At 42.0% G+C, this 14,760-nt stretch overlaps 1 protein-coding gene across 9 annotated transcripts in view; it reads left to right on the forward strand.

Annotated features, from left to right (window-relative positions):
- The window catches only part of PLEKHG3 (pleckstrin homology and RhoGEF domain containing G3), a 246,119-nt gene that overhangs the window by 192,565 nt on the left and 38,794 nt on the right, over positions 1-14,760 (forward strand). For all 9 annotated transcript variants that reach the window (XM_077464847.1, XM_077464848.1, XM_077464851.1 and 6 more), the window contains 2 exons: positions 3,762-4,216; positions 10,039-10,139. In XM_077464847.1, the coding sequence (XP_077320973.1) occupies positions 3,762-4,216; positions 10,039-10,139 (556 nt within the window). The remainder of the gene's footprint in view (positions 1-3,761; positions 4,217-10,038; positions 10,140-14,760) is intronic.

Genomic DNA, 14,760 nt, shown 5'->3' on the forward strand with positions numbered 1-14,760 from the left:
TGTCTAAAAAGAAAGGAAAACAAAATAACAGCGTAAATCTCACGGCACCGTTTACATCCCTCATCAGAGATGTAAGAGGGAATAGCAAAATGAGTCATGACCGCTCTAGGAGATGTAGCTGGGCCGAGAGCACAAGCAGGCCCTGTAATTATTTAGTTATGGGGTCCCGTCACGTGTTATTACAATTCTTTATGGATGGATAAATTCCAGTTGTCATGTAGCCAATTAGATTAAAGGAAACCATGTCATTAGAAATTTTATGGACATGTTGCTTAAAGTGAACCTAAAGCCACAACTGTTATTTTAGTTGTGAATCTCTAGGAAATGTTTATAATTCCTGACAGGTTTTACTGCTCTCAGGGGATTGGTTATAGTGTTTCATTTCTGGTTTGGTAACCTTGTCCTCAAAGCAAGAGGTGAAAGGAGATCACCAAATGGATATGAATCCCGACAGGGGTTGTAAACCTTCCTTCCTTCATCCAAAAGCAAGATGAAAGTAAGATGGTTACACAAACGCATTTAAAAAAATTTCATTGCCCAGTTGTCTTTCTGACCATAAAATGGATAAATGTGTTCCAGGCCAGTGACTGGCTTTGAAGCAGATATAAAAATCACACCCCTGGATCTCCATCTTTAAAAAAACAAGACAACAGTAGCAGCTCCCAGATTTCGAAACTCACTGGTTATTTTGATTTATCCTGATGGTGTCTGCTGATTCCTGAATTCTTTATCAGTTTTTCAATGAAAGCACATCAAGTTTCCCTGCCTTATTACATCCCACTTAAATCTATAGCACCAGAATTTGTTCTGGATCTCAGTCTGCCTCTAGGAAAATGCGTCAGTCTTGCTGTCGGCTCACAGCTACGCTTCTCATCAGGCTGGCTGTCACTTCCTGCCAGGAAGGACAGTGTCCCATCTCTTTCCAGAAGATGACACCTCCGATTGCCCTGGGCAAATTCCGCAACAAAAGATCTCATTGATTGGTAATTAGCATGTACAGTTCATATGTAACCCATTCATTTTACTACAAAGTCTTAATTTTTTGTTGGTGTTTTCCCAAGAGAGACTTGCAGGTGTCAGGAACCTGCTTTTTATTATGGAAAACACTTTGGTTAGGTTGTTACCCTAACAGATGCAGATGTTGGTTATACAGTATACGTAGCTCGATACGTGTTTTTTCTGTTTAGCTTTAATCCAGCCTTAAAGGATAAATGCAAAATACAAGTGTAAAGTGTAACATGCTCTACAAGGTGGACTTTTCTTTAAGAATGCAGGCCATACATAATTCGATCTTACCCGTCATTACTGAATAATTTTGTAGATGATTTCAGAATCTATTGAGAAATGTATCATTTGAAAAGGCCAATGGTAATTTCCTCATTTGCTACAGATTTTTCTTTAAAAAAAAAAAAACGTTTTGTCTTTTCTATCTTGCCAAATAAGCTGTTTGGGAAAGAAAATACACAAGCCATTTATTTCCCACCCATACATGTAAAGACCTGGCTGCCCAGTTGAATGGGATATTGTAGGATTCCCATAGTGTCTCAATTTTTAGCAAATTGGTCTCAAAACTATTGACTTGGTTCATACTCAGCAAATGTATTGCCTTCTTAAAGTGAGCCAGTGGGCAATCTAAAGTTTTTAAAAGTCCTACCTAGGAGTCAGAGAAGTCCGCCCCTCAGTGACCACGTCAACCTGCTTCAGAGAGGTGCACACAGAAGGTGTTTTTTTTTTTTTAATGTAATGGCAGGCAGCCAAGGATTAAAATTACACTAAACTCTAGTTTACTCTTATATTCTTGATTGAAAAATCTTCTACTGCTTTCAGCCTCCTCCAGGTCTCTGTTTTTTTTTCTGCTGTGATCCAACTTCCTCTTAGAGGGGGGCTACATTCGTTCTCCCTGGTCCCACTATAGGCAAATATGTACCCATCCTCTCTTGCTCATGCCTGAGGTGAACTGTGGACTTTGAGTTACTGAATTTGTGGTGTTCATAGAGCCCTGCACATGACCTTACCTAATGTGTACAGCTCACTATGGAGCAGAAAGAAGTAAATCTGACTTTTAGCAAACATTCTCTGCAGGTGAATCTTCCAGGTCTGTGTGTTTTTAAAAGAGTTATCAATTCCCCACCAGAGAATGTTTGAAAGTTATATTCTCTCTATATATATTTACTATTTTATGCTTGAAGTGTATTCCTTGAAAAGGTGGGTTTTCGGAAAGCACTTTTACCTTTAGAGGAGACTGTAAAATAGTTTTCAGGTTTTGGAACTTTAAAAAAAAAAATGTTCATCAGGGGTCCATGGGGGGAAAATGTCCCTTATGTTGGTGGTCAGTGGGAAGACTGTCCCTTATGTTGGTGGTCAGTGGGAATACTGTCCCTTATGTTGGTGGTCAGTGGGAATACTGTCCCTTATGTTGGTGGTCAGTGGGAATACTGTCCCTTATGTTGGTGGTCAGTGGGAAGACTGTCCCTTATGTTGGTGGTCAGTGGGAAGAATGCCCTCTTTAAAGACAACAAAAACATAAATGTCAGGTTGCTGGTTATGCCAAGTAGCATTGACCCTGGAACTATGCAGGCAACATTAGATGGGGAAGTCAATCAGCCACAGCTCAAGGAACCTCTAACAACCTCTGGGGGAACCCTGGTTTAGAATGTCTGACCTACATTATGTATTTCGCAAGACTGATGCTTAGAGACATTCCTAGTGAAACCTGCAGAGTATCTGGTTGGGTTTAGCCCATAAGTGTGCCCTTTATTCCAGTATGGGCACAAGTCAACAAGAAAGAGAAGGATACGTTGCAGACTGAATGAAATCATGAAAAACAAATACTTATGGGCAATGCTTTTCCATGTTTAGTTCATCCTTATTAGCATCACAAGGCAGAGTGGACACATAATTAGAAGTAGGGAGTGTCACGTGTCCTCTAATCCCCATTGTCAAATCTCCAATGGGCGTTTCTCATGTTAATGGCTATTCTTCAGGGGCAGGTATGACAGAGGTCATTCTGACTTCTTTAGTACACAGAGGTGACTGGGGACTGGTAACAGAGCATTCTACTAAGTATTTATCAGTCTCTGCACTGGCAAAAGAAGAGGTTCTGGGTTCGCTCTGATGCTGCTGGATGATGGTTTGTTGAAAAATTGGGTAATTTTACCACACAAATTCTGTATGTGGTCCATTAAACCAACACAGTCGACGATGACAATGATTAAGGGTGAGTGAATTGATTCTAAAAAGGTAATTAACATAAATCCAAGGTTCTGAATTCACCTGAATATCTGAATACAGATCTGTCTAATCAATTAAGTATTGTAACATTTTTGAATCACAGTCACCTGGAACCCCTGAGATCAGACCCATTTGTGTGAAAGATTTCAGATGAAACAAACATTTGAGAATTGCAGATTCTTTTGCTTTGTGATCTTTGTAAAGGAAACAGCTGGTGCTCCTCAGGATGGATACTTTTACCATGATACTGAGCAGACCACAGAGATAAGTCAGAAAGAGGCAAGGAAGATAACATTTATATGTAGAACTTTTACATTTATCTTAGGAAAAAATGACTGCTAGGATAAAGTAAATTGGTTCTGTTTTCATTTTCCTGTTGCTTTTACTCTCCTGTTTATATGGCTTCCTTGTGTCCTTTACTGGAATATAACTTTTCTGGAAAATAAAATGTCACCATCTGAACTCAAGATTTAAATTCAATGAAGTGCTTTTAATTTAACTTAAATTCTTGTCTGTCTTGTTTTTCCCAGAATCCCCCAGGCTGTCGGCAGGCTCTTCCAGCAGCAATGAAAAGTTCTCCAGCTCTGCATCCCTCTCTACAGACTTTTATGATTCGGACCGACCTGTAAGCATCATCTCTACGGCATCTTCTGGCTCCCTTCTCGAGGGCCGCGATCTCTATGAAAATATCAGACCTGCAGAAGAGGAGCCGTTGGGTAACACTCCAACCGGTCTGGCCATGGAGCTAGTGTCTGGGGACAACCTGCACACCACTTTCCGGGACATGCAAAGTGCATTTAAAAATTCTCACGCTATCAATGGCAACAATAATGTTAACCGACGAAGCCATGGATCTAGGTCTCTTTCTCCATTTGGGACCAAAGTTAGTGGGATTTCCAACAAACTGACCTATGTGGAACGTGTGGTGCTTGAAATAATTGAGACTGAGAGGATGTACGTTCAGGATCTGCGCAGTATTGTGGAGGTAGGCAACATTCCATTTACAAGGGCATTGTGAGAAATTCTATACTGCCGTGTGGCAGCAAATTGGAGCATTGTAGCCCAACATTTTTTTGGGATGAGCTTGATCTTCCTCAATTCTAAGTGCAATCTTGACAGTCAGGGCTTGGCTGTGTTACTAACATGTTTTACCCATGAGGGGTGGATTCTTGGTCAGCTAGAAATGCAGAGATTCTGGATGCATACATTATGGGATTCGGGTGTCACAGTAACCTTTAAAGAGAACCTGTGGGGCACAAAACTGGTTGCTGACTTGCTTTTAGGGCCTTGTTTACACTTAAGGATGAGTTCCGGCGTGTTTGCATACTCCACGTGCAGAGCCCGTCAGGAATTTGCGCAGCGCTGCACTAATCACAGGCAGTGAGACATGCGTGGCTGCAGAGATCGGGCAATGTCTCACTGCCTGTGATTAGCGCAGCGTTGCACCAACGTCCTGTCAGGCTCTGCACGTGGTGTGAACACGCCAGAGCTCATCCCTATTTACACTATGGCAGTCATTGCTGCCCCTCTGAAAAGTGATCAGTGGCGGTTTGCTTTTCAGAGGCTGTTGACAAGCAGGTTGGAGGTGATATATCCCTTCCTGGAGACCTGTTTTTAGCATTGAAAGCCTACTACTTGCAACTGCATGCATTACCTGATATCGCAGAGCAGCCCATTCACTTGAATGGGTTGTTTGCAGCTCAGCTGCCTATTTTTACCACCTCCTGGCCACCCCTGTATTTGAGGATTGAAGATATAGGATTCAGAACAAGTATGCAGATTAGGAATTTTGACTTCAATCTTATTGTCTTGATCTACTTGCTTTTTTTTGGTTCAAAGCTACAGTGTTCCCATATAGTTTAGCAAACAGTCTTGTCACAGACAATAAGATGATGCCTACCCACTATGACACTTGTAGAGTAAGGAAAAAATAGGAGAGAGAAGGCAGAGGAGCCCTATAGCAGTGGTACCCAACCATTTGAAGAGCGAGGGCCACTTGGTAAACGGTCGCGAGCCACAATGAGCATAGCATGCGGACACAGCCCACTCTACTCTATGGACCCTCCGATCTGCCCAGACAGAGGGGGACGGATCCCCTTCTGTTTTTTGTAGTGGATCAGATTGGAGGTAGGCGAGTGTAAATAGACACAAGTCCGTTTACATCTGCCGCTCTATAGACCACTCCATAGAGGTGAATGGAGAGTCCAATTGGGTCAGATCAATCTTGTGAAAGAGGCTTAAGGCTACTTTCACAAGGTTTACCCGCACCGTGGGTGCAGCGCAGTAAACCTTTGGCTTTCCTAGACTTCTATAATATCCTGCAGGTGTAGTGCACTTTCTAAAAGTGCCGCAAGCCAAAATAAAAAAAAAACTACTGGCAGAGGTGCACAAGAAAAAGTTTGTTGTAGCTCAGGCTTCTAAAATGTATACTATTCTGACACAAAACAAATATATATGGTTGAGAGTAAAGCCGTATTAAACCCAAAACTAAAAAAAGACTTGCTGGCTGGATTACCAGATGAAAATAAGGATTAGGAAAGCCTAGAATATAATTTTATTCACAAGAGTAAACATACCAAATGTTTAAACTGAGAAAAAGTACAATAAAAACAAATATAAATCAATATTTTGAAACTGATGGCAGCAATGTGTCAAAGTGGAGACCTGCCATGTTTATCACAGTGTAGCATCCCCTCTTCTTTTACCAACACTCTGTAAATGTCTGGGAACTGAGGAGATCAGTTGCTGGAGTTTAGAGAGAGGAATGTTGTCCTATTCTTGCCTGATATTGGATTCCAACTGCTCAACAGTTCTAGGTCTTCTTTGTAATATTTTACATTTCACAATGTGCCAAATATTCTTGAAAGGTTTGGACTGCCTGCAGGCCAGTTAAGCACCTGGACTCGTCTACTACGAAGCCATGCAGTAAGCGGTTTAGCATTGTTCTGCTTAAATATGCAAGGCCTTCCCTGAAAAAGACGCCACCTGGATGGGAGCATATACTGCTCTAAAGCCTGGATATATCTTTCAGCATTGATGGTGCTTTTCCAGATGTGTAAGCTGCCCATTCCATATGCACTAATGTACCCCCATATACCATCAGAGATGCAGGCTTTTGAACTGAGCACTGATGACAAGCCGGAAGGTACCGCTCCTCTTTAGACCGGAGGTCGCAGTGCCTATGGTTGCCAAAAAGAATGTCAAATTTTGATTTGGCCAAAGAACAATTTTCAACTTTGCAACAGAACATTTTAAATGAGCTTTGGTCCAGAGAAGATTAGTTTCCAGATCATGTTCAGATCTGGCTTCATCACAGACAGTGTATGTAGGCATGTAGTGCTGTCTATCACAGAAGCATGCCTGTTTTTAATGCAGAGGGCCGATCACAGGCACCCAGTATTGTGTTTTGGCCTTGTCCCCTGAGCAAAGGAAATTCTCCAGATTCTTTCAATCGTTTGATATGTACTGTAGCTGATGATATAAGTCTTGGCAATTTTACGGAAGAAAGAATGATGTAGTCCAAGGCACCATAAGCAATCTCAAATTTGAATAAAAAGAGAAGAAAGTTTGGTCGGCGGACACTTTAAATGAGGCCAATGAATGTATAGTAAATATGTGGGATATAAACACAGTATTGCTTTTATGGGTTACAGCAAAAAGGGGGGTGTTTTTGTTTTGTATACATCTCTCATTCAAAGGCCCTAAAAACGCCCCCCTTTTTGTTGGAACCCATGAAAGCAATACTGTGTTTTATATCCCACATGCTTACTCTACAGTGATTGGCCTCATTTAAAGTCCCACCAACCAAACTTTCTCTCAATTTTTAGTAGAGGAACATTATTCTGAAATTGTTCAACAGTTTTTAGATGCAGTTTTTCTCCTTCAACCTCTGCCTATCTTTACTTCTGAGGCACTCTGGCTCTCTAAGATGCTGTTTTTATACAATCATATTACTGACCTGTTACCAATTAAAGTATATGTAAACTTTTCTTAAAAAAAAAAAACATGTCGTATTTACCTCCTCTGTGCAGTTGGTTTTGCACAGAGTGGCCCCGATCCTCCTCCTGGGGTCCCTTAGCAGCGCTCCTGGCTCCTCCTTTTCTCGAGTGTCCCCTCAGAGAAGCGCTCTCCCTCGGGGTACTCGTGCGGGCACGCTCCCCTGACCTGCTGCTACATCTTTTGACACAGGCAGCAGGACTTGGTTCCGGTGTCCTATCATATACAGTCCCCCATCGGATAGTGTCCCCTGTGTACTGCGCATGCGCAGTACACAGCACACGCAGATTCTGAAAATAGCCAAGGATCAACGGCGCCTGCGCCGTGAGTCCAGGTTCTATCCCCACCATCCAAGTGGAGACAGAGTAGGAATATAAAAGAGCTGAGCGCAGCGAGGCCGAGCCCAAAGCGTGGCGAGCGAAGCTGGCCCGCGAGGGGCCCTCTAATTTTCCCAACCCTATGTCCGCTTGGATGGTGGGGTTATCACATCCACTCACGGCGCAGGCGCCGTTCATCTTCTGAGGTTTTCCGAAGCTTCTTCTGCATGCGCAGTACGGGGCGGACACTATATGATGGCAGGACACTATCTGCCAGAACAACGGCTCCCAGGTCACTGGATTTGATTGACAGCAGCGGGAGCCAATGGCTGCGCTGCTACTAATCTATCCAATAAGGACCTGAGATAGCGGGTGGAGTGGGTGTGCTTGTCCCCGGTAAGTAAAAGGTGGCTCTGGGGGGCTGGTGCACTACAAGAGGTTTTTCCCCTCAATGCATAGAATGCATTGAGGTGAAAACCTGCTGCAACTTTTTCTTGTGACCTGGGTGCCTCTTCCACGGAATTCGTTATTTTTTTTTCTTGCCATAGACACAGCTGTTCTTTAAAAACATTATAAAATGACAGAGCTGCTTACTTTTACAATTGCTGAACCAACCTGGACATGGGTGGTGTTTTCTTTCAGGAAATGTGCAGGGAATGCATCACTTTCATTTCTATGGTAAACAGAAACAAAGAATGCAAAACATTTCCAGCATGATGACAAATCTCTAGTACTGCTAACAAGCATTGTAGTACACTTGTTTGTATGGTAACCACTATGCGGTGTGATCATTCTTCAGTAATAATTGGTTGCTACCCTTGTGAATCTCTCCTCACCCACCGCAGGTTCCCTAATAATATCCTTGGACCTAACAGACAATGAGATCTTCCTCCTCCATATGAATCCTTCAGTACTTCTGTATGGATAAAGGTGGGGGAGGCATGGTACTAGTCTATCAGGGGAAAAAACCTTTAGTGCTCAGACAAGGATTTACAACCTTTCCTAATGCTCCTCACCCCAGACTGGCCTTGACCGATGATGTCTCCTCTGCACCGATAGAGATTAGGTTGTCTGAAAGCTGGAAAATGGCATCTTTGGTTGCTCTTTAGAATGCGAAAAGATTTTTCTGACAGCTGTATTTAGACCACACTGTTTAATACATTGCAGGGGGTTAGGGGTTAGAGCAGGAGTCTCCAAAATGTCCTTCAGACTTTAGGGGCTGGGTGGACTGGCCAGTAGGAGTAGAAAGCATTGTACTGGCATGTGTGGGAGTAAACAATGCCCCATCTTTCTTATTGGGTGGGGAATACTGCTTCATCATTGGTGTTAGTGGAAGTAACAGTGCCCCATTATTGGTGTCAGCGGGAGGAGTTGTGCCCCATCACTGGTGTCTGTCAGAGGAATAGTACCTGAAGGTCTAGATAAAGGCAAGCAAGGGGCAACAGTTAGGAGAACACTGGGTTAGGGGTACAGAATGGGATGGGAAATCTCTTCACTGTGTGACAGAAGCAGCAACAAATACTACTTTTTGAGTTGAATTCAGAATCTCTGAGGGTATTAATAATGGACCCTTACTGCCTCAGTATTCCCCATCCCCTTCATTTCTTGTTCTGGTGTCCTGGGGCGAAAAAAGGAAAATCTCTTGCATTGTCCCATGGAATTACAAATGGCAATACATATCTTTAACAGAAGATCTAATCCTTTATCACTTTAGTCTTAACAAAAAAATGTATATTGTATTACATTTATTTCCCTGTGTCCCGTGTAGCTATGTTTGTGTATGAATTGCAGTGCGTTTTTGTGCATGTCCTCGTGTACCTCCACATTCATCCTGCAGCATGCCTCCTGAAGAAGCAATGTAGTCTAATAGACGCGGTGACCGGTCCTTGAATGCTCTTTTATATGCCTTTTTTAGGTAACAATTAATTAAGGTAACCCAAATGGATAGTGTTGTAAATGTGCCCCTACAAGGAAAAGAAAGGCACTTGATCTTCCGTAAACTCATTTTGTGCCTGATTTCCTGCAGACGTGAAACCAGTTATTTTCCTGTTATTTGGGCATCACCAGGGAATCCAATACATGGCAGAGGCCTCTGGCTATGAGGCTTTGTCTGCACATTCCACACCAGCACATGTCTGTTTTTGTTTTCTGACCTCCAATTACTACATTTTTCTTCTTCAGTTAATTGTACAGTAGAATTGGCTTTTATGTGTGCTTTGTCTCCTTCCTTACAATTCGCCGTTTTCCATGACACATTCTAGACAGCAAATTACCTATTTTATCCTCTCTTTAAATCCCATTTAGTGAATGAAAGCAGGTCTGTGAATCCCATTTATGGCTCATCGCATCACGCTGATAAGAAATTTGTATTTATTCCTATAATAAAAACTCATGACCTGGGGAGCAGGATGCGGCTAAAACAGTAATGAGCCAATAAAGGCGTCAGGCGTGAGTAATAGACGAAACTGAAATGACGGTCCTTTTATTCTTGTAGGATTATTTGGGAGGCATCATAGACAAACAGGAGCTGCCAATGAATCCAGACCAAGTCAGCGCTCTCTTTGGAAACATTGAGGATATTTATGAATTGAACAGGTAAAATACTTTGCTTTCACCCCATTTCTGGTCTGTTTATCTTTTATATTATTAATCATTGGAGTGTTTTTTTTTTGTTTTTTTTTGGAAATGCAAGCAGATCTACAATGATTCATGGCCACTGTCATCCATTGGTCGCTTCAGAAACTGAAATAACAAAATGATTTACGTTAAGCTGAACTCCTAGTAGTTGTAAACAATATTAATACATCATTAAAGCCCAACTCTGGGAAATTTGAAAGTCCTCCTTGCAGTGGGGCTGCATCTGCACTGGAAGGGTTAGTCTAGAGCAGGGGTCTTCAAACTATAGCCCTACAGTTGTTCAGGAACTACAATTCCAATCATGCTTATGCCGTGTACACACAGCTTGATTTTTCAACAGCAAAGGTCCGACAGAACGAATCCATCGGACAATTCGACCATGTGTGGACTTCATCGGACCTTTGCTGTAGAAAAATCAGATGGACTTTAGATTTAGAACATGTTTCAAATCTAGGGCAGCTATTGGCTACTGGCTATGAACTTCCTTATTCTAGTACGGTCGTACGTCATCACGTTCAAATCCGTCGGACTTTGGTGTGATTGTGTTACATAGTTAGTAAGGTTGAATAAAGACACCAGTCCATCCTGAATGAGTGTCTACAATTGTCCCTATCCCTGTACATTGCACACTCACATCAGTCCCTACCCTCAAGGTGCCCACGATCCAAGGTCCCCATTCATATACTAGGGCCAATTTTGGACAAAAGCCAATTAACCTACCTGCATGTCTTTGGAGTGTGGGAGGAAACTGGAGTACCCGGAGGAAACACACACAGGGAGAACATGCAAACTCCAGGCAGATAGTGTCATGGTTGGGATTCGAACCAGCGACCCTTCTTACTGCTAGGTGAGAGTGCTAACCACTATACCACTGTGCTAACCACTGTGTGATTTGGTGTGATTGTGTGTGGCCAAGTCCTTTGTAGAGAAAGTCCATCAGAACTCCACTGACAAGTCCATTGGGAAGACTGTCAGACCTAGTCTGCCGGAAAGTCCGGTCGTGTGTACGCAGAATAAGTCATGTCTGTGAATGTCAGTGTTTTACAATCATGGGAGGTGTAGTTCCACAACAGCCGGAGGCCTGTAGTTTGGAGATCCCTGGTCTAGGGGAGAGGATAAGCACTTTTACTTATCTGATCCTCTGCTTCCCTGGCAGGAGGCGCTCCCCCACACTCGGACGGTGGGCTGTCTGCCAGCACCATCGTGTCCAGTGCAGTATCTGAACTTTAGACCTCTGGCACATGGGGGAGAAGTTGCTGAGGGGACTGGTCTAGCAGTGTGTCCCCCAGGCCTAAATGAGCTAATTTGACCTTTACAGTGCGGGAGTAGTCCCACTACAAAGGAAGATTTTTTTTTTACACTTCCCGGTGTTGGGGTTTAGGCTCCTTTCACACTAGCGGACTGATTGGATCGGCCTATCCATTTTTCAGGCAGACCCGATCAGACCACCCATTGTTCTCTATGGGGTGGTGGATGTCAGCAGACGTGTCCGCTGTCACCTGCCAGCATCCGATCTCGTCTGCTAAAAACGGATGGATGGGAATCCATTTTCCATCCGTCCAGCAGATTGGATCAGATGACAATTGGATGGAAACGGACAGGCCGACTACCCCATCGAGAACAGCTGGCTGTGTCTTCTCTGCAGCAGAGCGGACATGAACCTGTCATCCCCCTGCTCAGCGAGGATTAGCGGAGAGATCTCCTGCTGAGCAGGCGGATTTATGGGTTTTTCGCTTCCTCTGAAATGGGCCTAAAATTTATTAAACCGTGTAAGTACCTGATTTTGACATGCCAGCTTCTTGCACAGTCTCCTGTAAAGTAGAACTAAGACTGGGAGAGGGGGCAGCCAATCACTTGTCCTGCAGTGTTTATGCTCTAACAAAGGGGCATGCTGGTAGAAGGATAGAGCAGAGGATGAAATAACTTCATCAGTCTGCTTACATCGCCTTATACTGTCTAGTCAGAGGCTGGGGGAGGAGTAAGACTCGCAAGTGTTACTGAACTGCAGCACAGAAAAATCAGGTCTCAAAGTAAATCTCTCCCAAGAGAATAATGGGGACTGCCATTGCTGACCTTTCTGAATCAAATTTTGGCTTGCTTTTATTCTCACCCACTAGCTGTAATACTTTCTGAGTTAAAGTCTTGGAACAAGAGGTGGGATATTAATTACTTTCTCCTTCATTGATATTTATTATTTTTGTTGTCTTATAACCTGTACGGGTGTTGCTTTTTTACGAAAACTGATGTTCTTGTTCGCTTTTATACCAATGTATGCAATGTTCTCTATATTTGTACCGGGTATTTTGTTCCTAACTCAATAAGGCTTTGTTTTTTATTAAAAAAAAGTTTTGGAACAAGTATGTAAATCAGAAAAATCATAGACCGGTCAGAAATCCTTGTGTACATACGTGTTCCGGGCTCTGAGTGTCGGAATCAGTTTGCTTTTACAAAATAAGATTGTGGCAGCCTCCATGGAATGACTTCCATTTTTAATAGAAAGTTTCAGATTAACAAAAGACGTAAAAGTGAAGTGAGCATCATTGGCTGCTGTTGTATAAAGCTGCAACTGTACTCCAGACAAGGTCTACTTTTTTAGTGTGCCCCCTTTTTTGTTGGCAGACTTAACTTGAAAGAAAGAAACGTGTAGGGGAGATTTAAGGTTACATAATAAATATACCCTTATCCCAGCTTTAATAGTGCAAGGGGGTAACATCATCACCCTGACTACAAGATCCCGCGGAATACTGGCATCGAAATCTTATGGGAAAAACGGCAACACCGCACTGGATTGTTTTCTCAGCTAGATTTGGTACTCCACATTCCCCGGCTTCTCGCCGGAAGGATGAGGACATCTCTCTCGCCCAGGTGCTGGGGGAAAGTTACGTTTTTTAATCAAACTTTTTCCCCCATAGATGTTTGTTTTTTGTTTTTTTTTCTCTTGGATTAATATAGTTTTTCAACAAGGGGGTAAGATAAAAAAAAAAAAAAAAGGTAGACCTTGCTATGTGGGTGAAAAGTCTGTGTTAAGCTTTTACTGTATTTCCATACTCCTATATGCCCTATAAAATCTGCGTGGTGTTATGACCTGATTGGTCTTTGTTGTATGGCCAATCATCCTCAAGCTAATATCTACATTCTTTCCTTATTGTATTTGTATCAAGAAGCCCAAACTAGTGATCGGTTGGCAGGTAGGTTAATACTGGGGTGCCGTGTGCAAATATGAACAAAACATAAAACACCCCTAAACTGCATGTGTGTGTACGTGTCTGTTTTATTCTGTGTTCAGCATGATTTTTACATTTTCTGCCATTTTAATTTTTGTGTGGTGGTATGTTAGAACACAAGCATGTGTACTCTGGTCTGTAGTAGATACATTTTTATTTTTACATTTTGTTTAAAAAAAAAACTGGCCAAATATTTTCCTTGGTTTAATAGTGTATTTTTTTTTGTTTTTTATTCTAACTTGTGTTTGCGAAGAATATGAAATGTTTGCACTGAGTTTTTTGTAGTAGAGTGTTTTTTTTTTTTTGTTTTTTTTTTTTTAATTGCTCCATTTTGCTTTTATTTTTTTGTGTTGTTTTTTTTGTGTGTTTTGGTACATGCCTTATTTCTTCTGCTGCATCGGATATCTTCCCTAACCCCTGTTTACCTCAATGACAATTCAAACAAAAAACAAACAAGAATCAACTCTAATGGCCCATACACACAATACGAAAATCGGATGAAAAATATGGCTTTCAAAGCGATTGTACGATAAGAAAGCTCTGTACTAACGATCCGATTGAGCCGATCACAACACTTCATCTGATATTATCCGATTGGACAAACACAAATATTTTTCTCATATGATACCAGATCGTACTATTTTCATTTTAATCAGTACAGTTGTCATCTGAAAATACAATAGAAATACACAACTCATGACATCACTTCTGTTTTTTTTATTTTTTATTCTGTCATAGAAGAACTTTCGTAACTTTAGTAACCTCCATTTTTGATATGCGACTAGCATGCAAAAAAAAAAAACAACGATCTGTCGTCCGATTTTTGGATCGTGTGTATGGGCCATAAGCCTCCATTTGCTCTTGAGCGTCGCATAATGTATGTAGACGATTTTAAACTCCTGCCATACAGGAGCTTGTATGGGGCAGGATTGTACGTTTTGTGGCCTACTAGAAAATGTTTAAACTTGTGTAACACATGTCTTTCAACATTTTGCTAATGTTTTCCCCCCACATTCTTTGATTGGATTCAATAGGTCCAAAAATGCCCCATTCTGCTTCAACAGTAGCTTGTGTCCTTTTTCAAGCTCCAGGATCCTGAACCCTAAAATGCGATTTGGGTTACAGAGTTACAGTAGTTGCTAAGGTTGAATAAAGACACCAGTCCATCCAGTTCAAACTGTGTGTGACTACCGTTTTCCATGTGCCTGTACATTGTGTTCCCTAAAAAAAAATGCATCTAAAAGTTAATTTTTTTTTATTTTTTTACTTTTCTACACTTTCCTTTGACACTACCAGCTGTGGAAGGGAGTTACACATCCTTACCACTCTAACAGTAAAGAACCCCCTATGCAGTT

This window comes from Lithobates pipiens, unplaced genomic scaffold (assembly GCF_037356315.1).
Source record: "Lithobates pipiens isolate NorthernLeopardFrog02 unplaced genomic scaffold, aLitPip1_a1.2 Scaffold_30, whole genome shotgun sequence".
NCBI lineage: Eukaryota > Metazoa > Chordata > Amphibia > Anura > Ranidae > Lithobates > Lithobates pipiens.